Genomic DNA, 24,567 nt, shown 5'->3' on the forward strand with positions numbered 1-24,567 from the left:
GTGACTTAGTGCCGTAAAGCGTTACGTACTTCTCCCGACCCGGAGCCCAAAGTTACATAGTGTGAGAACAGACGTACGAATGACAGAGACACCGTTCACCTGATCACAGGTCAGTGTGGATCAGCAGACGGTCATGATGTTAGTTTGTGTTTTGTGCTGCTGTAACATGGATTTTCCTCTCAGGGGTTGTTTTGGTTTTATCTGGGATGTAAGAAAAACACCAACCAGAGGGAGAGAGTGTGTGTGTGTGTGTGTGTGTGTGTGTCTGTGTGTGTGTGTGTGTGTGTGTGTGTGTGTGTGTGTGCGCAATAATCCAATTCTGTGCAGTTCAAACAAATAAGGATGTTATCCTGTTAGAAAGTAGCTAGCTGTTGCGCTCGGGGGGGTCTGTTGTGACATGGTTAAATGTCAGACCACATCTCTGCAGAGACTAATAGGATGAGCACAGAGGAACACACACACACACAGAGGTTTACAGGCCTGGGGCCGGGAGCTGAGCTGGTGTTGTGCCAGAACAGGAGCTTGGTGAAATAAAAGGCTGAAAGACAGACGTAAGTAATATTATCAGGCTGCTATGTCTTGTGTTGTCAAGAAGAGGAGCAGAGTTTGATGTTCACTCGTCGTCGTTCTTCTACATATCCATGAATTCACTGGACCTCCAGGTGTTAAACAGATTTGGGAACAACAGCCACGACGCACGATGAGTTTCTGGAAAACCTGTTGAGTGTTTGAAGTGTGTGTTAGACTGTGTGACTTTACGACAAGCACATAATTGATTTTTTGGGTGTGTGGATATTTACACGAGCGGCTGCTCGCTCGGCGTTCGTGTTGTTAGTCGTGCGAGGTCGCTTCCCGCTGACGCTGCATTTCTTCGGGGGGTCGGAGGCGCCGTGCTTACACATTTCTCTGGAGGTTTCTTTCTGGATGTTTGGCACTTTTTCAACTTGACTGGTTGTCATTGCCGTTCACTGCCATCTGTCCAAGAAAGAAAGCAGAATTAATGAAGTCAGGCGGAGTGAAGTGTGTGAACTACACTGTGTTCTCCATAAGAAACAACCTTTCTTCCTCTCCAGTCTAGACTTCAGGTTTGAATTATATTCCCGGTCCCGTCTGGTGTTTGTGCATGAAGCTACTGAAGGAGCCTCATACCTCCATGACATGTCTCAGCTTTATGCTGCTGGCGTCGCGCCTGGACTCCGCTATAACTAAAAAGAAACATATTTTTGACTTCATCAGTCTTTTTTTGTGGCCATGCGAGCGCTGTGAGGCCTCGATTCTTCCCACGCTTTATACGGCAACTGCAGAGCAGATCGAGCAGGCAAACTCTAAAACAACACGAAGAAAATGAGTCTGTACACGCGTTTCTATCCACCGGCCTCCGTCCTGTTTGTTAGGCGATACATTCAGTTTTATATGAGCAGATCTTCACTTCAGTTTACACAGAATATGCATGTTATTTAAAGTTTATACTGATTTTGAGATGCAGGTTATTTATTTGACACCGAGGCTCCAGAATATATGAAATCTGTCTGAGCTGCAGGATCTGCATGTGCAGAATATAAAGAAGGAACGACACACACACACACACACACACACACACACACACACACACACACATGTGACACAAACTAAAAGCTTGAAAAAAAAAAACATTTACCGATGACAGCCATTAATTTCAGATTACTGTACAGAGGACATAACAGTCCGTCCATTAAGGTTGGCCAACATCGGGGCGGAAATGAAAGCGACTGGCAGAATTAACCACAGCGAGATCGATCATGAAAGAGACAGAAAAGGCCAACAAACACAATTCATTTCAGCTCAGAGCTGCAGATAAAGACTAAACGCAGTGAACATGATCTAATCTGACCGGAATGATTCCATACGCCTCATCTTTACCTTTTATACACCGCTGTGTTTTTCTCTTTTTTTCCCCCCGTGGAGCTTCTCCCTGTGAAAATAATCATAAATCACAAAGTAAAAAACATTAGCAGCTTCAAGCCAGTTTCCATTAGATGGAGAGGAGGAGGTGAACCAGTCGGAGGAAGAGGCGGGGAAGCGAAAAGAGAGGTGAAACATGGGGGAGTCAGCTGTGGACAGAAAAAACAGAAAAAAGAAAATTGGACCTAAAATAAGAGAAGGAAAGGTAGGAGGAGGTGCAGCGTGGATTTAATACAACAGATGAAGTGTTTGAAACGGAGGCAAAGTGACGAGGAACTGCAAAACAAGTGTAACGATGATTTAATTACAACAATTAAAGATCTGATCACTATTCCAGACTCTGTCTTCAGGCTCACTGGCTAACGAGCGACTGCAGCCAATCAGTATTTCACTTCCATGAAGCTGTTTGAGACAGATCGAAGCAGCAGAGGCCGACATCGCCTTCGCAACTGCTGGATTCTACCGGACAGGACCTGCAGTTCCTCAAACGTCCACTTGAGGCTGGCTCCAGAAGTGAGTCAGTCGGTACAGATTACATTAGTGTTTGTGTGTTATTGATGCATTCAAGTGCTAAATATGGAGCTGATGTGACTTCACACGCTGCTGCTCATCTTAATATCTTCATCTGATTCACCTGAACAAAGTAATTAATAAATAAATGGATTGGAGCGACGGAAGTATTTCATATACTGCTGGGTCATGTAATCTATTACAGTGCGTCACATGAAGTATGAGTATCTAAAGTGTGTTTGAGGTGTTTGGCTTCATGTGATGCACCCTAAAGACCCGCTGCGTCTCCAGGTGTATAGAACCTGCGGCGGTACGACAGCTCCTGCGGCGCGTTTGTCGGCTCGGAGTGGAAATAATCAGGAGTGACGGTGAAAGACAGCAACACAAAGGCTTCCCACAGCGAGGCAGAGTTAATAGCACCCACGTAAGGTCCCGCAGGGGGGGAGAAGCTCACAATGTAGGAGTCCTCCAGGAACCGGTGTGGGCGGCGCTCTTAATGGAGTCATATTAAAAAAAAGAAAAGGCGCCGATCTTCCTGGTGAGTGAATCATTTGTCTGATGGTGTCAAAGGAGGAAAAAAAAAGTGAGCTTCTGCTTCCTGCTGACAAAAGAGAGAGAGAAGACGGAGCAATAAAGATTATACATAATTCATACGGCAATTAAGACAAACGGACGTCTGACGGGAAGTCTATTCAGACACTCTGAAAATGAAGAGGACAGTCTGTCCTCAAACCTCCCCTGAGCAGCTTTTCTAAGCTGTGCATAAATTCACACGTACAGTAAAACTCGCATGAGTGTGCCGAGTGTTTATTCATTTGAATTTCAAATGAACGAAGAACAATGCCAAAGCTCTCCTCGAAGACTTGACTCTGATTATAAAGTGTGACTGTTGTTGCTGCGTTAAAGTTGTGAAGTGGACAACCCTCCGATACCCTCCACCCACAACATCTCCTTACACCGTCAACACCACCACCCAACGTCCCCAGTGTGGGTTAGACACTGCAGCTCACCAGCAGATACTCTAATGAAAGCATTTTTAAAAAAATACTGGACCAACGAGTTGCTTTAACGTTCAGCCTGATGTAGAGATCAATGATTAAAGTAAAAGTATGGTTTGGTTACGGTAACAGGTTTCTACTATGAGGGGTGGAAGCACAGAACAGAAATTAACTGATATAATATGGAGAGATAAATGTCTAAAAGTCACTGAGACCCTGTCGACTCTTCGGTGAACCCCAGAAAACGGCCTCCACCTGGGCAAGAGAACAGGTAAGAGGGTGCTTCTCTTTACTGATGGAGATTATGTGATGAAATTTCAATGAACCCACATTATTCTAACAAAGATTTTTCAGATCTATGTGGACAAGTTGACGTGACCCAGTCAGTCCTACCCCACCGACTCTTCGGTGAACAGCCCGGGTAAGTCCTTCTGTTTATCTTCAGTGATTATGTGATGGAAATTCAAGCAACCTACATTGTTCTAACAAACAGTAATAATAGTGGTAGTAAGTAATGTCTTTGGCAACTTATATGACAAAAGATCTTTGAATTCATGTCAAAAAGTCACTGTGACTCAGTCAGTCCTCCATGCCGACTCTTTGGCGAACATTCCCCCGGAAAACCGCCTCTGTCTGGGCAGCGAGCCAGGTCAGTATTTCTGTTTGTTTACGATGATGAAATTTGAAGTAAACCATATTGTAACAAACAATGTGGTCGCAGGTTGTGTGTTTGGCAACTTACATGAAAAAATATCTTTACATTTTTGTGGAAAACTAGGCGCAAACCGTTCAGTCCTCCCCACCGACTCTTTGGCGAACACTCAGTGAGTGTCGGGTCAGTCCAGGCTGTGAAGTTGGACATTTGAACATGGGGACTTATGGAGACTGACTCACTTCTGGAAGTCAGAATATGTCGGCCTCGATTTGGACCGTCTGTCTCTCCAAAGTTACTGCAGTTCTCTCACATGTTCGAACACTCCGAACAACAATAAAGTTCTCTGGATTTATACAAACTACAAGGAAGAAGTCACCTTAGAATCAGGTCTACGTATTTAGGCTGTAGCTGTCTTTAGGGACGTATACAGGTACTGTGGAGTGGACACACTCTGTATACCTGCAGCTGTGGAACATTTCAGCTTAAACGGAGCAGTAAGGAACTCAAACAGCTGATTTTCCTCTTCGCTCAGGGGTGACGGTGTTAAGCAGAGCGCAGGTGAACGAATGTACTCTGCAGCAGGCGTGGTGTCGCTCTCTCTCCCACACTCTTACAATATGGCAGCTGCTCTTTGGACCCTTTGTGGAACAAAAAGACAGCAAATAGATGTTTCTTCTAACCTTGTTGCTGCAGTTACATTCAGGTTTTTATTTAATTATATGAAACACTCAGCTGGTCTAATAATATATTTATGTTATGCATGTTTTTCAATTAACTCCTCAGGCTAAAATAAAAGGCCAAATACAGTCTGTGCCTTCACTGACAGGACGTCAACGTGATGCATCGGGAGAGGCAGAAATATCCTGAAATATCTAGAACACCCAAAACACAAAACACTTGATCCTACACTTCCCAGAATGCAGCAACAGCCTCAAACCGAGGAGAGAAATCTCGTCTTGTTTAAATAAATGAAAAATAAGAGGCGGCAATCTGAAACATGTAAATAAATAATTAACAAGCAGGAGTGACAGCGCACTTTCACTGGCCACCACATCACAGAGCATCATGACGCTGACTCATCGTCCACATTGCTGATTTATTACATCACGGCTATCATAAAAATGATTACATGGATCAGTGCAGACTGCACTATTAAATCCTGCAGCGCTGAAATCTTCATAAAACTTCAACACCTCAGCCTTCAAAAATCATCTTACAGTGCGAACATCAGGACCTATGAGTCTCCGTGATGTCCCCACAGACTGTCTAAAACCTGGACGTAATCTCTGTGACGTCTCCGTGGACGTAGTCCCCAAACTGGACGTCCCCGCAGACTGTCTAAAACCTGGATGATGTTTCAGGCTGAGCTCATCTGAACGACAGTCGTCCCTCACTTTTCGCAGATTTTTTTTGTGTAATTTTGCATGCATTTTTTTAAGGCGTACTGTGCAGTATGAACGCGCATTGTGTTCTGCGTCCTAAATTGGCTAAGCGAGAACCGCACTGCGTCCTGATTAACTAAGGGAGTACTGTACAAAATGCGTGTAAAAAGGTGTATAAAAGTGTGTGGTTAGGGGTTTTACGGCCTTAAAACATGTAGAATAATTGTAAAACTTACTTCGCGGATTTCGTTTATTGCGGGTTATTTTTAGAACGTATCCCCCGCGATAAACGAGGGACCACTGTACTTTATATCTTGTTGGCTAGTTTAATGTAGAGCAATGCATCATGGTCTGTAAGATCATCACATGTTTTATCTGTTTCTAGCGGATCTAAGACGTTTTTTTTATCCAAAAAAGGAGAATTTTCTCGACACATTAAACACAGTTTTCTCTAGACAGAAAGGTGATGAAAAGCTGTCAGATGAAATGAAGTATACAGTGGAAGAGAAGTATAAATAGCAACATGTGGAAATACCCACTTATTTACATTCCAGCACTGCAGGCCGTGTGTGTGTGTGTGTGTGTGTGTGTGTGAGGACCCTGGATGACTATATGTGGTCATGCACACATGAAGATACTTAATGGACTTGAAAAACACAACTTGACCCCATGTCACACCGCTCACTGCTCTGAACACGTGGAGAATTAAAGCAGCATTTTAAATTATGCTTCAACCCGGAGCTGCTGACACAGGAAGTGCCATAAACTGCAGTTCCTCTAACGTCCACTTGAGGCTGGCTCCAGAAGTGAGTCAGTCTCCATAAGTCCCCATGTCCAAATGTCCAACTTCACAGCAGAAATAAACATGTTTACAGCCTGGTACAAAAAACAGTTTTGGTCTCTGTAGCTAATTTCCCCGTTCATGACAACTGTACTGAGGGTGAATTTATATACAACTCACCTGTTCACATTATATTAAGGCTTAAAGAGGGACATCACGGACATGCCGTCCATTCTTTAGTCTGTCATTGGCTCAGAGCACCAGGGCAGCACCACAAACAGGATGTTTTTAGGGGAATGCTGACAGGAGGACGGTGTTGTGCCAGAACCGGAGCTGGATGAGCGGGCAATGTAACCAGGCTCAGCAGCTTCTATGGACATGATGGCAGAGGAGAAGAGAGTGAAGAGGACGCTGACGGAGGAAGCTAAGAAGAGAAAAGGAGAGAGTGAGCGAGCAAGAAGCCGCCGGACAAGAGTAAATGTGGGACTGACTTTTAGTGGTTGGTGTTGATGATTGGCTGTTAGCAAAGGTGTCCACGCTAGTTTTTAGATCATAAGTAATGTAATCAGAACAAATACTCGAGTACAGCTGAACATAGTGGTGATACACTCTGAGACCGGAGGCAACAAATCTCTACGTAATGTTGCTTTAACAGACTAATTCAGAGGTAATTGCCTCTATCAAACTCTACTGACGTAGATCAACATTAGACGAGGTGATTGAGGGCTGAACGTAGCGTAGCCCTCACCACAGAGCCGGACTTCAGAGGCTGATATTCCTCCTGCAAAACTGAGTGTGTGAAATGCATGAAGACAAAAAGCAATATGAAAAATGATCAGAAACATCCATTCATTACGGAGACCGCTGACTAAGCTAGAGGAGGCATAGAGCGAAGAAAACCACTGAAGAATAGATTCAATCTCTCTTTATCTTTCTTTTATTTTTCCTCATCTTCACAATCTATTTCTCACCCACTGCTTCCTCTTTTTGAGTTATTGTTTCATCACAGTGATAAGGTACTATAATATTACGTTTCCTCCTCTTTCTCACGTTAAACCCCCCCCTCTTCCTCTCTGGATTGCTTAAGCGCCTGTCATTATGGTTATAGCTGGAGCAGCTCTCACCCATCTACAGATACGATTCTTCTCTGCAAGATTTTATGCTCTAAAATGTTTCATCACATTTCAACATGCAGCGTCCTCGCTCTTACTCATTCCCCTTGTCATGGTAACAGATGTCTGAAAAATGCAAATACACAGCGAGGTTGACAATCGGCTGAATTACCGCCTGGCTTTCTGAGTGAAGGGTACAAGCTGGCATTTTGTGGCTTTCAAAGAGCAGGCTGCAGCGCTGCCTCCAGAAAGAAAAGCTTTTTATTGTCCGCCAGCTTCTCTGAGTCCAAAAGGTGAGACTGATTACAGGTTTCTGGTGACCTGCTGTCACTGCCGAGCCCGCTGACGGCTGTCAAATGTGTATCAGTGCTGTGGGTCCATGTACATGCTTCATCTGTCCTGTGTACAGTCATAGCCGTGGCTGATTAAACATCAGTTTGTCATTTTTAGCCAGCAACTCTTGGTTTAGTTATCCGTAACTGATAGATCAGCTTTAGCTGGTGCTATTTGACGTTAGTGCCACAAGTTGGTTGAAAATCTCCAAGTGACTTTAACGCTTCCAGCTGACTTTATTTAGAAGAAAAATATTGTTAACAGGTAACATCCTCCCAGACTGCACAGTCAAACCCTTTCAGAGGATCCAGAACGTGGCGGCGCGCCTGGTCTTCAATCAACCAAAAAAGATCCCACGTTGCTCTGCCGCCAGGAGGCTATGATCTCGTCAGTGAAATCCCTCCACATGTGCCACCCAAGACAAGCTTGCTTGCTTTCTTTCTTTCTTTCTTTCTTTCTTTCTTTCTTTCTTTCTTTCTTTCTTTCTTTCTTTCTTTCTTTCTTTCCACCACCCAAGATGATTCTTGTTTTCCCTCCGACAGCAGAATGATAATGGACTGTGGAGATCTCGTTATGCAAGACAAATTACTGTGTATTTTATTTTATGAAGTCAGCACATGTTTTGTACGTAGACATGAACTGTACAGAAGAACAATCCCTTTGTCAACCTCTTCTGATTGAGTCTGACGTCCCCCCCTGCCATGAAACTCTGTCATATTGTAGCTCGTCGTGGCCTCCATCCAACAGACGCTGTGTTGATGCAGACTGGAGCCAAAGTTAATCAGTCTCCAAACCATGAATGAAGGACCTGCAGCTCATTTTTCATCCTCTTCTGCACACCTTCAGTCCAAGAATAAGAAGAGACAGAGAGAGGCTATAAAGCCGGAGCTGCACAGTGAGTAATGTCTTGGAGAGGTCGCCTCGAAACAATAACCAGATAAAATCGTTTCACCGCTGAACTGTTGGCCTCGTTTTAACTCGACAGCTGGAGCTCTGTTAGTTCTCTGTGACAGCAGAAAGTACAGGAAAACATTTAGTAACTCTCTGTGGGGCCCACGAGCCTCTGCTGTCTGGATTTAAGAACAGAGTGAATTACTATTATTATTATTATTATTATTATGCATTATTATGCATATAACTCTATAGAAGACTCAAACATCCATCTTTTCTTCTTTTCTGCTCATCAATCATAATTTGTACAATAAAAATTAAAACATGACTCACTTCCCACTCAGATCACACAACTCTTACAGCCAAGTGAAGCCAGAAACTGCAGTTCCTCTAACGTCCACTTGAGGCTGGCTCTAGAAGTGAGTCAGTCTCCATAAGTCCCCATGTCCAAATGTCCAACTTCACAGCAGAAATAAACGTCTGTGGGGACGTCACAGAGACTACGTGATGGTTTTAGACAGTCTGTGGGGACGTCATGGAGACTACGTCCAGGTTTTAGACAGTCTGTGGGGACGTCACGGAGACTACGTGATGGTTTTAGACAGTCTGTGGGGACGTCATGGAGACTACGTCCAGGTTTTAGACAGTCTGCGGGGACGTCACGGAGACTACGTGATGGTTTTAGACAGTCTGTGGGGACGTCACAGAGACTATGTCCAGGTTTTAGACAGTCTGCTGGGTCGTCACGGAGACTACGTGGTGGTTTTAGACAGTCTGCGGGGACGTCACAGAGACTACGTCCAGGTTTTAGACAGTCTGTGGGGACGTCTCAGAGACTACGTCCAGGTTTTAGACAGTCTGTGGGGACGTCACAGAGACTACGTGATGGTTTAAGACAGTCTGCGGGGACGTCACGGAGACTACGTCCAGGTTTTAGACAGTCTCTGTGGGGACGTCTTAGAGACTACGTCCAGGTAAACTTTCATTTTATCCTTTAAATTAATATCTAAAAACTAAATTGGTGTTTTTCAGCTCTAATTAATTCTTCAAGAAACAAACTCTGATTGCACTTGATGAAAAGTAACTGAGGTTACACAAAGTCAGGCAGGAAGTTCAGCCGTCGTAGATCAGCCCGAGGCAGAGATCCATCAGATCAATGCGGACGTGACGGACGGAGCCGAGGAAGGCAAAAAGTGAAGTCTCACCCAGAGTGTACGTGGGTGTCAGTCATCATTAAATCCTCGGTGATGGGTGAGGAGGTGACAGAGGTTGGGGTGAGGCAGAGAACAGGAAGAAAAGTAGAAGTTTAGTTATACATAAAATAAAAGTTCAACTTCCTGTCTGTGTGTTTGTGACTTTTGCAGCAGCTCGTCATTTGCATGAGTCATGACGATTGTCACCGCGTGTGAGGGATGAAGTGAAGCTGGGCGAGCCGTCTACATATTACAAATCTTGTTGGGAAATCTGGTCACTGGAACACACAGATTACATTTACTCCATTTATTCATGACTTCTCTGCGGCTGCAGACGTATGCTGCGTCACCCCGAGAGACGGAGGCATTTTAAATCTGTACGCTCAGGGTGCAGAAATATAAATGTAGGAGCATGAAGCCTCCCCTCTGCTCGCTTGTATCATTTATAAAGCTGTGTGTGTTCCTTCAAACCGGCACCATGAATGAGTCTGTTTATCTGTTTAAATAAAATCCAATCTCAGAGTGTCACAACACCTAAAAACATTTCTAAAGCCGGTGTGAAGGAGCAACTCTGATGATGAGTCTCGGAGAAGTCGAAGGCAGAAATAAAACATCTATTCACACAATTAAAAGTCTTCTTGTAGCACGTAATACCTGACCTGCGTGGTGCGGTTAAAACACACTGTGGTGGGTTCATCAGGTCAGTATGTGGACATAAACAACCCTCACTGGTCTCAGTCCACTTGGAACATCATATGTTTCTGAGGAGGCATCATGAAGCTCAGTGTGGCGGCTCTAGCCGGGCGATCCGTTTACTTAAACCAACGTGGACGCGTCTCAAAGTTATGTGCAGATTAAACATTGAGTGGTGTCAGCTCTGAAACCTTTCTGCAGATCTGTATTCAGTCGAGGTTTGTCTGCTTCGCTCTGCCGTCCTCCCACAGCAAGGAGCTGACGAGGTTCAGATGATCCCCGTGGGTCCATGTGAATCCTGCTGATTGCTATTAGCTCTGCATTAAATATAATAAGTGGACCTAAAAATGCCCCGAGAGAGACGCACAAAGTTCATTATTAAATATTTCCCATTCACTTATTTCTGCTGTGAAGTGAACATTTTAAACATGGGGACTCAAGTGGACGAGAAAACCTGACGTGACGTCCGTGCAGACTGTCTAAAACCTGGACGTAGTCTCCGTGACGTCCCCGCAGACTGTCTAAAACCTGGACGTAGTCTACGAGACGTCCTCACAGCTGATTGCTTTGAGTTCTGCATTAAATTTACTAAGAGGGACACGCACATTATTAAAAATTTCCCATTAACTCTGCTGCAGAAGTTTAAAGCGCCGACAAAACACAGATCACACATTCAATCCCGAGGTAGCTGCTGGTGAATCATTAATGCTGAGCTGCAGCGGCGAGTTCGAGCCGAGGGTCGGGCGAATCCCTCCAGTGTGCAGCCGCCTGAATACTTCATGTCTGCACACTCGCTTATTCAGAGAGGTCGTCAGATTAGGTCTTTATTTCTCTCTCTCTCTCTCCTCCCTTCACAAATATATCTGTGTCTCACAGACGGGTGTGCGATATTTAGAGCGGCAATTAAAGTTTCCACTGCACAGAAAACTTTTATGGAAGATTTTCTGTGTATTAATACTTTAAATCACCGTCGTACCCACTCACTTTCATTACCTCGTCTCATAAGGAGCTGGAAGAAGATGCAATATGACAAGAATACAATGAGAAGAGTGTGCGTGGTGATGGACGACGGCAGAATAAAACTCTGCTGCTGACTTATTGCAGCCAAACTGAAGGAGTTTTATATGAATATACATTCTGCAGTTCATCGCCGCCCACACAGCCACGTTTACGAGGACAGAGATCTGTTTTTTTGGACACAGTGTCCTCGTGTGCTGACACCGCCTGAGACGTTAACATCTGTCTCTCTTATCATAACCGTCTGCTAAAAGCAAGCAGCTCTGTTTGTGTGACAAATGTGCAAACACAGTAACAAGTGCATGATCCATTACAGCAGCGTCTCTGTTCTGTTAATGCGCCGTACGTGAGCTGATGATACATATTTTAATGTGCAGCGCGTCTTCACCTGACAGCACGGTTCATCTGCAAACAGCAAAGACGATTCATGAGGTGGAACTACAAAGGCCGCGACTCATGATGATGAAAGTTACATCACCTAAAGTCTAAAACCTGGACGTAGTCTCTGTGACGTCCTCGCAGACTGTCTAAAACCTGGACGTAGTCTCACTCAGCAGTGCAGGCGGCACACAAACAGGCTGTGATAGACGATGAGGGTGATTATTGATCAGTAACTTTCAGCATTCACGTGTTATCATTGTGTGATCTTTGTGTATCTACCTCGTGTAGTTAAGCACTTATAAAATCATTTAACACTGAGATGTGAACCGGCCATCTTTAATTCATGATTCGCAGCTTCTTTGTGGCCCACTTGAGAGTTTATACGAGGACTTTCAATCTTATTAAACGCTGATATGACAGAGGCAACACACGTGCACACATTTAAACACACGTGCACACATTTAAACACACATGCACACATTTTAAACACACATGCACACATTTAAACACACATTTTAAACACACATGCACACATCATGTCACTTTCTGCCCCATTAACGGCTAATTAAGATGTGAACCATCTCCTCGGGGGGTGAAGTGTTCTACTTAACCGCCTTTCGAGCAGCGCCTCCTCGTCCCGCATGAATCTCTCTCCCCAGGGGAACGTGACATCGACCCGCTGTTCCCGTGACATCGATCTCACTTGGAAGAGATGAACGAGATTAAAGCGAGATGAGCGTCACGTCCAGGAAGAGAGGCGATGATGATGATGATGATGACCTCTGTAACACCGCCAGAGAAACAAGCTGTGAAGAAGAGAGAGAGGTCTCACTTCACAATGAACGATTTTTATTTAGAATGAATGACATCACGATTATTAATTGGTCTTTAACGTCTCTTAGAAACTGTACACTTTGTTTAAATTACCCACAATTTACAGTCAGTTCACATTAATTTACTTAATTCCCATAAAATTCCAGTTATTTTACATACATTTCCATAATTACCCTACATTTACAGTTAATTACCATAAGTTTCCAGTTCATTACCATAGATTTTCAGTTAATTTCCATAATTCCCATGGAGTTTACAGTTTGGAATATTCCCAAATTGAAGAAAATTAGGAATGAAGAAATCCCTGAACGTGATTAATCAGCATGGTCATTAGAGACCCTGAACACTCGTCCGTCCATTCATACACAGATATATATATAATCATATTTTCCATGTGTTCAAAGCTCTTCTCCGACCCACACAGGCCATTACACAACAACAGCTTCAACATCATATGGAAATGATCAATATGTCCGTGCAGAGACTATTTTCTACCTGAATAACAGAAAGAGCTGCTGCCGCCGCGTGCGTTTGTGAAGTGGCCCACTCAGAGATATACAGTCCTCCATCGTATTGTCTGAATGTGAGTCATGTGCTTACACAACGCCTCGTCCTACAGACGCATTAAATGTCTTCCCGTCATCTCTCTGGACGAGCTGGAGCTGGAAGTTGCCGACCGAGCTCCGACTGAGAGTGGGAGGACGCTGCATTGTTTTCTAAAACATGGTTTGTCAGCCGGCGTGAGTCAGCCGCTCCCGTCATGTCACACAGAAGCTTCATTTTTTGTTATTTTATGAAGGTGATTAACACCAATCATTCCTCTGTGGAGACGATGAATGGCAGCACACGTTACTCTGCGATGGAGGGCAGCTGTTAAACCAGCTGGGCTCTCTCTACATTACACAGCGAGCCACTACGGATGGAAATTAATTTGTTCAGCCGATATTTAAAAAAAACAAAGGGCTGATTTGTAGTGATGATGCGAGCTCGGCGCCAGCTCTCTGCTGCCAATGCATATCAATCAGTGGGAGATTTTTACATTAATATGAATCCTGTGAGCGCCCAAATCACATTTAAGCAGGTCAAAAGGTTAATTGGGAGTGACATCATCGCTCGTTAGAGATGTAATACGATTGTCCGCTGATATTTTACACCACGACTTAATCGTCCATCGTACTTCATTAGCCATGTGTCCTCACCCCGAGCAGCTGTGGCTCTGAAAGTGAACGCTGATGACTTCTTAAAGTGTGCGAGAGAAACCCGTGACGTCCCCGCAGACTGTCTAAAACCTGGACGTAGTCTCCGTGACGTCCCCGCAGACTGTCTAAAACCTGGACGTAGTCTCTGTGACGTCCCCAAACTGGACGTAGTCTCTGTGACATCATAGAGACTAGCTCCTACTGAAGGACAACATGAGGAGCCAGATGAAACCAGCTCGTAGCAAACCACTCTCTCTGTTTAAAAAACTATTTTTCAGTGAGCCAACTATTCTCATGTGGCACACTGAGGACTGAGTTTATCAGAGGTCACAGAATTAGAATAACTGAATAAATGCACCAGAATAAATCATGAAAATCGCTGCAATAAGTTAATTAAGAGGACATCTGGTTCACAGATATCTTTTGAAAACTCTGCACTCTGCAGGATTCATTATTCAGTCTGAGGAGACCTTTGACACTGTCGGACTGACCGGACGCCTCGCAGCCTCTCAGGAGCTCAAATCCAGATTACAAGTGAGATTCGTTTAAACAAACGATCAGAGTCTTGTTAGCGTACAGATGCACTTTTGGCATCAACTCAATAAAATGTGTTCTCTCTTTTCTCTGCAGCATTAATCACCATCGAATACCAATTTAACACCAAAGGACCTCGTTTGCTTCTGTACGCTTGCCTGGTATTTTTGGCCACTTTCCATCTTCCTCCCACCACATTCATCATTTTAACATCAGCTTTCTACTTATTTGTCTCTGTAGCGGACGTTCAATATGCACGTTTGTCCACGGGGGGGGAGGACGAGGAACTGTGGCTGAGCTAGCAGCTCTACTATGTCGGGCACCTTCTGTTTGTCAGCACTAAACATCTTATTAAAGTCTCCATGAACAGCAAGTGTGCATCACAACTGCACCGCTATGCACTGCAGCTATTGCTATAAACACTGAACTGGACTGAACAGAACCTCTGAACCAGCAGTGTCCAGTCTAACAGTGAACACGGCGACAGAACCTCTGAACCGGCAGTGTCCAGTCTAACAGTGAACACAGCGACAGAACCTCTGAACCGGCAGTGTCCAGTCTAACAGTGAACACAGCGACAGAACCTCTGAACCGGCAGTGTCCAGTCTAACAGTGAACACAGCGACAGAACCTCTGAACCGGCAGTGTCCAGTCTAACAGTGAACACAGCGACAGAACCTCTGAACCGGCAGTGTCCAGTCTAACAGTGAACACAGCGACAGAACCTCTGAACCGGCAGTGTCCAGTCTAACAGTGAACACAGCGACAGAACCTCTGAACCGGCAGTGTCCAGTCTAACAGTGAACACAGCGACAGAACCTCTGAACCGGCAGTGTCCAGTCTAACAGTGAACACAGCGACAGAACCTCTGAACCGGCAGTGTCCAGTCTAACAGTGAACACAGCAACAGAACCTCTGAACCGGCAGTGTCCGGTCTAACAGTGAACACAGCGACAGAACCTCTGAACCAGCAGTGTCCAGTCTAACAGCGAACACAGCAGCCTATCAGCTGGTTTTCTTGCCGGGTTTGGATCCTGGCATCCTGGGCTGAGTCAGTTCAGTTAGCTACACGGCTGACCGAGCTAACCACAGTTCAATCTTGGCATCAAGAAGAAGCTTTTTTCTAGTTATGTTTTCTGTTTTCAAAATAAGAGTCCCTTCAAAATAAAAATAAACATGTTATAAATGCAACTGCCCACTCGCCACTCTCTAGCCTCTAGAATTTTCTAGCTAATGTTAGCAGTGAGCTACATTAGCTACATCTCACAACCTGCTAAATCAACAACAATTATATTATATTATTAGTTAGCCTTTTCCCAAAACTAGCGAGGTCCATAACATTAAGTTATCTTAGCAGTTAGCTAACAAAATGAGCTAACATGAGCTAGCAGCAGCTAATGAACTGAGCTAATATTAGCTAATAGCAGGTGAAGCGTTACAAACAGCTCATTGCCACAGTTTGTCTCCAAACTTTGAACTCACAGATATGATTCATTCACACCTCATTCATTCCTATGAAAGTCGCTGGAACTGGCCACATACACCAAAAAAAAGCGTCCACTGAAGGTTAAGAGCCGCGTTTCTGAGCCGACTGCCGCCCCGCTGGCACAAATTGGATAAAATAATTGAATCATATGTCTCTCCTCGACGTCCCTAATGTTATTAGATCAGAATAATCTAATTCTGCAAATAAAAAGAGTCATTTCAGGATGTTTGTGACACTCAATTATCTCGATTTTTGTCTGACCCGGCTCACGGAAAACTCGGATTTAGAGCGAGTGTCCAGTTTCACCATCTTCCCTCCTGTCAGACACAGAGGTGGACTAATTAACCTCTTCTTTTCTCTCATTCGTTTGAGTCTCACGCCTCTAAATGTTTTCACATTAAAACTTCCTGTTACTCTCTGAAAGACTTTTCTAATGTGTCGGCGTCCTCCCTGCGTACACACACATCGTGTCCTTCATTCTTGTAGTTTGGTTGGTTTTGGAGACTTATCACAGGAATGGATAGCTTTCATCATCAGACAGAAACGTACTCTGTCCAAGCCTCGTCCCCAACGCTTTGATCGGACTGAGTTGGCAGCCTGATGCAAGCGGTACAGTTTGAAACTGTAATCCAGGATTTCTCAGGCTTGACTGAGACGTGACAGCAGCTAACGAAATGAGCTAACATTAGCCAATAGCAGCTAACAAACTGAGCTACAAAAGCTGACAGCAGCCAACAAACTAAGCTAACAGCTGCTAACAGCAGCTAACGAACTGAGCTAATAGCAGCTAATAAATTGAGCTAACAGCTGCTAATAAACTGAGCTAACATTAGCTAACAGCAGCTAACGAACTGAGCAAACAGCAGCTAACAAACTAAGCTAACAGCTGCTAACAGCTGCTAATAAGCTGAGCTAACATTAGCTAACAGCAGCTAACGAACTGAGTTAACAGCAGCTAACAAATTGAGCTAACAACAGCTAACAAATTGAGCTAACAGCAGCTAACAAACTGAGCGAACATGAGCTAACAGCAGCTAATGAACTGAGCTAACATGAGCTAAAAGCAGCTAATGAACTGAGCTAACAGCAGATAACATGAGCTAACAGCAGCTAATAAACTGAGCTAACATGAGCTTAAAGCAGCTAATGAACTGAGCTAACAGCAGCTAACAAACTGAGCTAACATTAGCTAACAGCAGTTAATGAACTGAGCTAACATGAGCTAAAAGCAGCTAATGAACTGAGCTAACAGCAGCTAACATGAGCTAACAGCAGCTAATAAACTGAGCTAACAGCAGCTAACATGAGCTAACAGCAGCTAATAAACTGAGCTAACAGCAGCTAATAAACTGAGCTATCATGAGCTAAAAGCAGCTAATGAACTGAGCTAACAGCAGCTAACATGATCTAACAGCAGCTAACAAACTGAGCTAACATGAGCTAACAGCAGCTAATAAACTGAGCTAACAGCAGCTAATAAACTGAGCTATCATGAGCTAAAAGCAGCTAATGAACTGAGCTAACAGCAGCTAACATGAGCTAACAGCAGCTAATAAACTGAGCTAACAGCAGCTAACATGAGCTAACAGCAGCTAATAAACTGAGCTAACAGCAGCTAATAAACTGAGCTATCATGAGCTAAAAGCAGCTAATGAACTGAGCTAACAGCAGCTAACATGATCTAACAGCAGCTAATAACAGCAGCTAACAAACTGAGCTAACAGCAGCTAATGAAAAGAGCTAAGAGCGGCTAATAAACTGAGCTAACATTAGCTAACAGCAGCTAACGAAGTGAGCTAACATGACCTAACAGCAGCTAACGAAGTGGGCTAACAGCAGCTAACAAATTGAGCTAACAGCAGCTACACAGTATTGATGAACTGATCATGTTGTGTCTCTCGCTCTGTGTTTGCGTGTCGAACATGTGATTTAAAATAATTATATTTTTCTTCACTTGTCTGTCACTATGTGATTTAATGCTTGTTGTATTTTTAATTGTCACAGCGTTCATTAATCAACGCGTACTGTCATGATTAATGTGCGCTGTCTCTGATAATAAACAGAAAACACCAAAGGAACCACGCACAGTGTTTCAGTACGTGTCTTTAACATTCTGTCACTTCTTTGGTCACTCAGATCAAGTTCTTGTCTTAATGGTTCATACGTGATTAAAGGAAGTGTGTGTTGATGTATGGGCTTTATAATGATGTGAGAAGTGTTTGAGGTCGCTGTCATCAGTCAGAATTTGTTTTCATTAGTCAGTAATTCAGTCTTAATGTATGTTGGCTCAGTTAATTAATGTTTGAGGCTTTTAATTGCTTTTAATGCAGCATGTGCAGTTTGCTGAAATGTGTGCAGGGTGCAGAAAAGGGCTTGGCAAGGAGGTCCACTCTGGACAATGTGAGGAAAACACTCGCCTCAAGCATTTTAAGAGAATATGCTGAGTAATCACCTGCAAACCAGCTTCAATCCACGGCCAGAGGACAGTAATAAATCATAAATAATCATAAATCACAGCACGTGATTTATTTAATATCTATAACAGCCATCAGTCACGGAGACTACGTCCAGGTTTTAGACCGTCTGCGGGGACGTCACGGAGACTACGTCCAGGTTTTAGACAGTCTGCGGGAGGTTTTAGACAGTCTGCGGGGACGTCACGGAGACTACGTCCAGGTTTTAGACAGTCTGCGGGGACGTCACAGAGACTACGTCCAGGTTTTATACAGTCTCAGAGACTATGTCCAGGTTTTATACAGTCTCGGAGACTATGTCCAGGTTTTAGACAGTCTTAAGGTCTAGTTTACCTCCTTTCCTTTGTCTTACACTGACTGTGTCTCTCTCTTGATCTTTTCGGTTCAAGCTGCTGTAAAATATTTCTCTCTGATCTGTCGTGTCGTCAAAGATTGAAGCAGCCTAAAATGAAATAAAACTCGTCAACACATAATCGACCCCATGCATCGACACAAACTCTGACAGTGGATCAGTCACAGTTCATGGCGGATGGTGACATCACATGATCCATCAGGAATATATTTTGATGCAGTGGATGAATTACCGTCCCCACTCCTCATAGAAACACATTGTGTACTTATTGTTGGAAGCAGACGTGATTAATAACACGTGCCTCTGACTCAGCTGCTGCTTTGAAACCATTTCTACAAAGAACTCCTGATGAGATAACATGATATTTATAACAGAGGCCAAAACTGAACCAAACCACAAGCTGCAGTTCCTCTTGTTGTCCACTTGAGGCTGGCTGCAGAAGAAAACATAAATATACAGTATGGCAGTATGAGTATAGATGATATTTACATAGAGAATTTGTAATTTCCAGATATTTTACAACTGATGTTACTGACATCTGAGTCCGGTTTTAGCTGATCATCAGAGACAGCCTGAGGGGAAAAACTGAGCTTGTGTCTGCATACAGAGTGTACAGAGCTCTGCAGCGCCTCCCAGAGGGGAGAAGTTTAAACAGGTTGTGACCAGGGTGTGATGGTCTGCAGAGATGTTACCTGGACAGGTACAGGTCCTGGATGGAGGGCAGGCTGACACCGATCATTGGTACAGGTCCTGGATGGAGGGCAGGCTGACACCGATCATTTTCTCTGCAGACCTCATTGTCCGTTGCAGTCTGTTCTTTTCCTGTTTGGTGGCCGATCCAAACCAAACAGAGATGGAAGAGCAGAGAACAGACTGACACGGAGACTACGTCCAGGTTTTAGACAGTCTGCGGGGACGTCACGGAGACTAAACATTTGAACTTAATATCAAATTAAACGTCAGACTATTTTTCATTATAAATAATTGTTTTAAATGTGGACAGACATCTTATATAAATATATTCACGTATTTCTTAATTTTATTTTGTAAAAAAGTTTTTATAAACCGGAAGCGGAACAAAACCGGAAACACGCGCGGATTTCGTCACAGCTGGAAAACAAAAACAAACCGTGTTGCGACACATCAGCTGTTTTTCTCTCCGTGTGTGTCCGTTAGTGTGTGTGTGTGTTCACGGTTTAAAATCATCACGTCACGTCGTGTCGAGTCCTCGCGCTCATGGTGAGGATTCGAAATGTCGGAGCGCGAGCTTTTTTATCTGAGCTAACGGGCGCGAGCTGCTAGCCGTTAGCCGCTAGCTGACCGTGGCTAACTGTTTTTAGCATGTCCTCTGTGTGTGTGTGTGTGTGTGTGTGTGTGTGTGTGTGTGTGTGTGTGTGTGTGTGTGTGTCTCTCTCTCTCTCTCTCTCTCGTAGGTCGTCGCGCGCGGGTCCAGCTGAAGCTGTAGTTTAACCGGGAACATCACGGTGACGTCATGGCTCAGCAGAGAGGAGTGAACAGCCTGCAGTTCAACCAGGACCAGAGTGAGCTCACACCTGTGTGTGTGTGTGTGTGTGTGTGTGTGTGTGTGTGTGTCTCACCTCACTGTGTCTCTCTGTCTTCAGGCTGCTTCTGCTGTGCGATGGAGACCGGGGTGAGGATCTACAACGTGGAGCCGCTGATGGAGAAGGGTCACCTGGGTGAGTGGAGGAGGTGGGAGGAGCTTAATGACTCACCTGTGCAGGTCATGTGACGATTCACAGAGGAAGCACGTTTCCTTCCTTCTGACCTTTCCTCATCTGGGGTCGGGTCACGCTCTCCAGGCGTCCTTCACCAGCAGTGAAGCTTTCCAGCTCCTCCTGAAGAATCCTAACCCTGAAACGCCACCGGACACGCCTCGGTCACGCGACTTCAGGCTCCACCGGTCACGCGACTTCAGGCTCCACCGGTCACGCGACTTGAAGCTCCACCGGACACGCGACTTGAAGCTCCACCGGACACGCGACTTGAAGCTCCACCGGACACGCGACTTGAAGCTCCACCGGACACGCGACTTGAAGCTCCACCGGACACGCGACTTGAAGCTCCACCGGACACGCGACTTGAAGCTCCACCGGACACGCGACTTGAAGCTCCACCGGACACGCGACTTGAAGCTCCACCGGACACGCGACTTGAAGCTCCACCGGACACGCGACTTGAAGCTCCACCGGACACGCGACTTGAAGCTCCACCGGACACGCGACTTGAAGCTCCACCGGACACGCGACTTGAAGCTCCACCGGACACGCGACTTGAAGCTCCACCGGACACGCGACTTGAAGCTCCACCGGACACGCGACTTGAAGCTCCACCGGACACGCGACTTGAAGCTCCACCGGACACGCGACTTGAAGCTCCACCGGACACGCGACTTGAAGCTCCACCGGACACGCGACTTGAAGCTCCACCGGACACGCGACTTGAAGCTCCACCGGACACGCGACTTGAAGCTCCACCGGACACGCGACTTGAAGCTCCACCGGACACGCGACTTGAAGCTCCACCGGACACGCGACTTGAAGCTCCACCGGACACGCGACTTGAAGCTCCACCGGACACGCGACTTGAAGCTCCACCGGACACGCGACTTGAAGCTCCACCGGACACGCGTCCGTCACGCGACTTCAAGCTCCACCGGACACGCGTCCGTCTCTCGACTTCAAGCTCCACCGGACACGCGTCCGTCTCGCGACTTCAAGCTCCACCGGACACGCCTCAGTCACGTGACATCAAGTTCCACCGGACGTGCCGCTGTTTTTACCACCGGCAGTTTCCACGGGGTGTTTTATTTTGAAAAAATCCACCGGCTTCTCTGTGCTGGCTTCCTGTCAGCTCGAGTTGCTCTATGTTAAATTGTCGCGTCCTGCTCGCGGCGTCCGTCAGAAATAAAACTGAGCTGAGCTGAGGCCCGTTTCTGGGACGCTTTTGAACCGGACCGTGGTGAAGGTGGTGGGGTTTGGAACATTGACTAGAAGAGCGGTCGCGTATCGCTGCGGCGACCTGGTGTAATTTGGAGGTGAGGCTCCCTCTGGGTGTCCGAGCTCCTCACTCTGTCTCTGACCCCCAAATTCCATCAGACTCGACAGCACCGATAAACGAGGCTTCACCTTACCTCCTTCAGAATAAAAGCCTCTTTTAAAAGTGATTGTGTTTGCGTGCAGATCACGAGCAGGTCGGCAGCGTGGCGCTGTGCTCGATGCTGCATCGATCCAACCTGCTGGCCGTCGTTGGAGGAGGAGTCAACCCCAAGTTCTCAGAAATCTCTGGTAACTTCTTATTAATATTATTATCATTAAAGGTCCGGTGTGGAGGATGTTGTGGCGTCTCGTGGTTCCTGATTCTGATCTTTGATCTCAGTGCTGATCTGGGACGACGCTCGGGAGTCACGAGACCCAAAAGACAAGCTGGTTCTGGAGTTCACCTTCACCAAACCGGTTCTGGCTGTCCGCATGAGGCACGACAAGTGAGTTCACCTGCTCGCCTGCACGGCTGCGTCCAACACGCCGCTTGGTTTCAGCGGGATGAAGATCTTGTTTGTGTTCTTCCGCAGGATCATCATCGTGTTGAAGAACAGGATCTACGTGTACAGCTTTCCAGACAACCCGGTGAAACTGTTTGAGTTTGACACCAGAGATAACCCTAAAGGTGAAGAGAGTCGTCCTCTTCTGTTCCTCTTCCACCCTGTTCAACGTCTCCGTGAATCAAACTCTTTGTTTCTTGCAGGTTTGTGTGATTTGTGTCCCAGTCTGGAGAAACAGCTGCTGGTCTTCCCGGGTCACAAGTGCGGCAGCCTGCAGCTGGTCGTAAGTCACAGACGTGGAGCTTCATTAGAGAACCAGCCGCTCGTTCAGACTGAAGCTCACCTTAAAAATGAACTCTGTTTTCTTCAGGACCTGTCCAACACCAAACCGGGTACGTCGTCTGCTCCGTTCACCATCAACGCCCACCAGAGCGAGATCGCCTGCGTGGCGCTGAACCAGCCCGGCAGCGTGGCGGCTTCGGCCTCTCGCAAAGGAACGCTCATCCGCCTGTTCGACACGACGACCAGAGACAAGCTGGTAGAGCTGCGAAGAGGAACCGACCCGGCCACGCTCTACTGGTACACACCCGGCTCTGGTCCAAATCTCCTTTTTCTAACAGACCGTGTGCAACACGAGCTAATGTTAGCTTATAAATGTCTGCTAACGTCAACAAACGACCAGCCCAACAAGTCCAAAGCCAAAACTAACTTTACTGCAAAACAAGTCAGAGGTTCTGGTGGTCCAAAACACCTGTGGTACAAACTGAGCTAACATGAGCTAACATTAGCTAACAGCAGCTAACAAACTGAGTTAACATGAGCTAACATTAGCTAACAAACTGAGTTAACATGAGCTAACATTAGCTGCTAAACTGAGTTAACATGAGCTAACATTAGCTACCAAGCTGAGCTAACATGAGCTAACATTAGCTACCAAACTGAGCTAACATTAGCTTACAAACTGAGCTAACATGAGCTAACGGCAACTACCAAACTGAGTTAACATTAGCTAACAAACTGAGCTAACATGAGCTAACAGCAACTACCAAACTGAGCTAACATTAACTACCAAACTGAGCTAACATGAGCTAACAGCACCTAACAAACTCAGCTAACATTAGCTACCAAACTGAGCTAACAGCAGCTACAGCTGAAGCTGAGCAGCTCGGTGGTTTCAGTGGTCTTGCGTTGAAGTTTCTTCTTCTCTGCTTCGTTTTTTTCTCTCCAGCATCAACTTCAGCCACGACTCGTCGTTCCTCTGCGCCTCCAGTGACAAAGGCACGGTCCACATCTTCGCACTCAAAGACACCAAACTGAACCGCCGCTCTGCGTAAGACGAACCTTCTTTCACCTCCAGACTTCAAACTCTCCTTCAGAGTTTTCCTGGTTAAACCTTTACTCCTCCGCCTCTCGCAGACTGGCTCGTGTCGGGAAGGTGGGCCCCGTGATTGGTCAGTACGTGGACAGCCAGTGGTCGTTGGCCAGCTTCACCGTGCCGGCTGAGTGTGCCTGTATCTGCGCTTTCGGAAAGAACACGTCCAAGAACGTCAACTCGGTCATCGGTGAGGAAACACATCAACATCAACATTAGCAGCATGTACACTGTAGTTATCATCCACCGCTGTCTGCAGCGACACATTAGTTTAGATCCAAACTTGTTATGAAAAAAAATCTCTTTTTCAGCTCTTCGTCATTAATATTTTTGAATTCGGGGTGCGTTCAACAACCACCTCCATTTTGCGTGAGCTGCTGCAGTCACACTGGCTCTTTAGAAACACGCTGTTCAGATTTTGAGCCCCTAGTGACATCACTAACGAGATCATGAAGATACAGAGCAAAGCTCAGGTGAGGCTCCGACCTGGGTGGACGTGTCACTCACATTGTTTTCCCTCCTCTTGCAGCCATCTGCGTGGACGGGACCTTCCATAAGTACGTCTTCACCCCTGATGGAAACTGCAACCGCGAAGCCTTCGACGTGTATCTGGACATTTGTGACGACGACGACTTCTGAGGACGACGGCGAATGAAAATGACCCGAGTTATGATGGAATCAGAGACTTTCTGCTGGGGCCTGTTTCATGACCTTTGTGTTTGTAATCAGTTGTATCTACAGTATGTAGCAGTGTGAATATAAATACAGTTTTCTATTGGCCTGTAACCTTGTTGCATCATGAGTCTTTGATTTGCTGTATTGATCAAACTGGGATTAAAAATCATTTTACATAAGAAATCAGTACAAACA

The 24,567-nt window shown here is 45.6% G+C and overlaps 1 protein-coding gene and 1 long non-coding RNA gene across 4 annotated transcripts; one reads left to right on the top strand and one right to left on the bottom strand.

Annotated features, from left to right (window-relative positions):
• Window positions 1-142: 142 nt before the first annotated feature.
• LOC109143008 (uncharacterized) lies at window positions 143-20,474 on the bottom strand. Of its 3 annotated transcripts, none has more exons than XR_003462692.1 (7): window positions 20,365-20,474; window positions 12,499-12,693; window positions 6,448-6,637; window positions 2,906-3,049; window positions 1,900-1,951; window positions 801-975; window positions 143-717 (listed from the first exon to the last, which is right to left on the bottom strand). It is a non-coding gene; the product is annotated as an uncharacterized LOC109143008 (long non-coding RNA). The 3 variants fall into 3 exon arrangements; XR_003462693.1 differs by having other exon boundaries at window positions 2,906-3,052; XR_003462694.1 differs by lacking the exon at window positions 6,448-6,637.
• Window positions 19,846-24,567, top strand: wdr45 (WD repeat domain 45). The gene is made up of 11 exons (XM_027281034.1): window positions 19,846-20,005; window positions 20,200-20,307; window positions 20,389-20,463; window positions 21,967-22,071; window positions 22,163-22,268; window positions 22,356-22,450; window positions 22,529-22,608; window positions 22,696-22,904; window positions 23,554-23,655; window positions 23,742-23,887; window positions 24,227-24,567. The coding sequence occupies exons 2-11, from the start codon at window positions 20,259-20,261 to the stop codon at window positions 24,334-24,336; spliced, it is 1,077 nt and encodes a 358-aa protein (XP_027136835.1). The 5' UTR covers window positions 19,846-20,005; window positions 20,200-20,258; the 3' UTR covers window positions 24,337-24,567.

This window comes from Larimichthys crocea, chromosome VIII (genome assembly GCF_000972845.2).
Source record: "Larimichthys crocea isolate SSNF chromosome VIII, L_crocea_2.0, whole genome shotgun sequence".
In the NCBI taxonomy this organism is placed as follows: Eukaryota; Metazoa; Chordata; class Actinopteri; family Sciaenidae; genus Larimichthys; species Larimichthys crocea.

Bases quoted from the DNA above. Each gene is read 5' to 3' on its own strand.
- wdr45 (XM_027281034.1), top strand. From the start codon at position 20,259: ATGGCTCAGCAGAGAGGAGTGAACAGCCTGCAGTTCAACCAGGACCAG. The intron at 22,269-22,355 runs GTGAGTTCACCT...GTTCTTCCGCAG, and splicing joins GTCCGCATGAGGCACGACAA to GATCATCATCGTGTTGAAGA. The intron at 23,888-24,226 runs GTGAGGAAACAC...CTCCTCTTGCAG, and splicing joins GAACGTCAACTCGGTCATCG to CCATCTGCGTGGACGGGACC.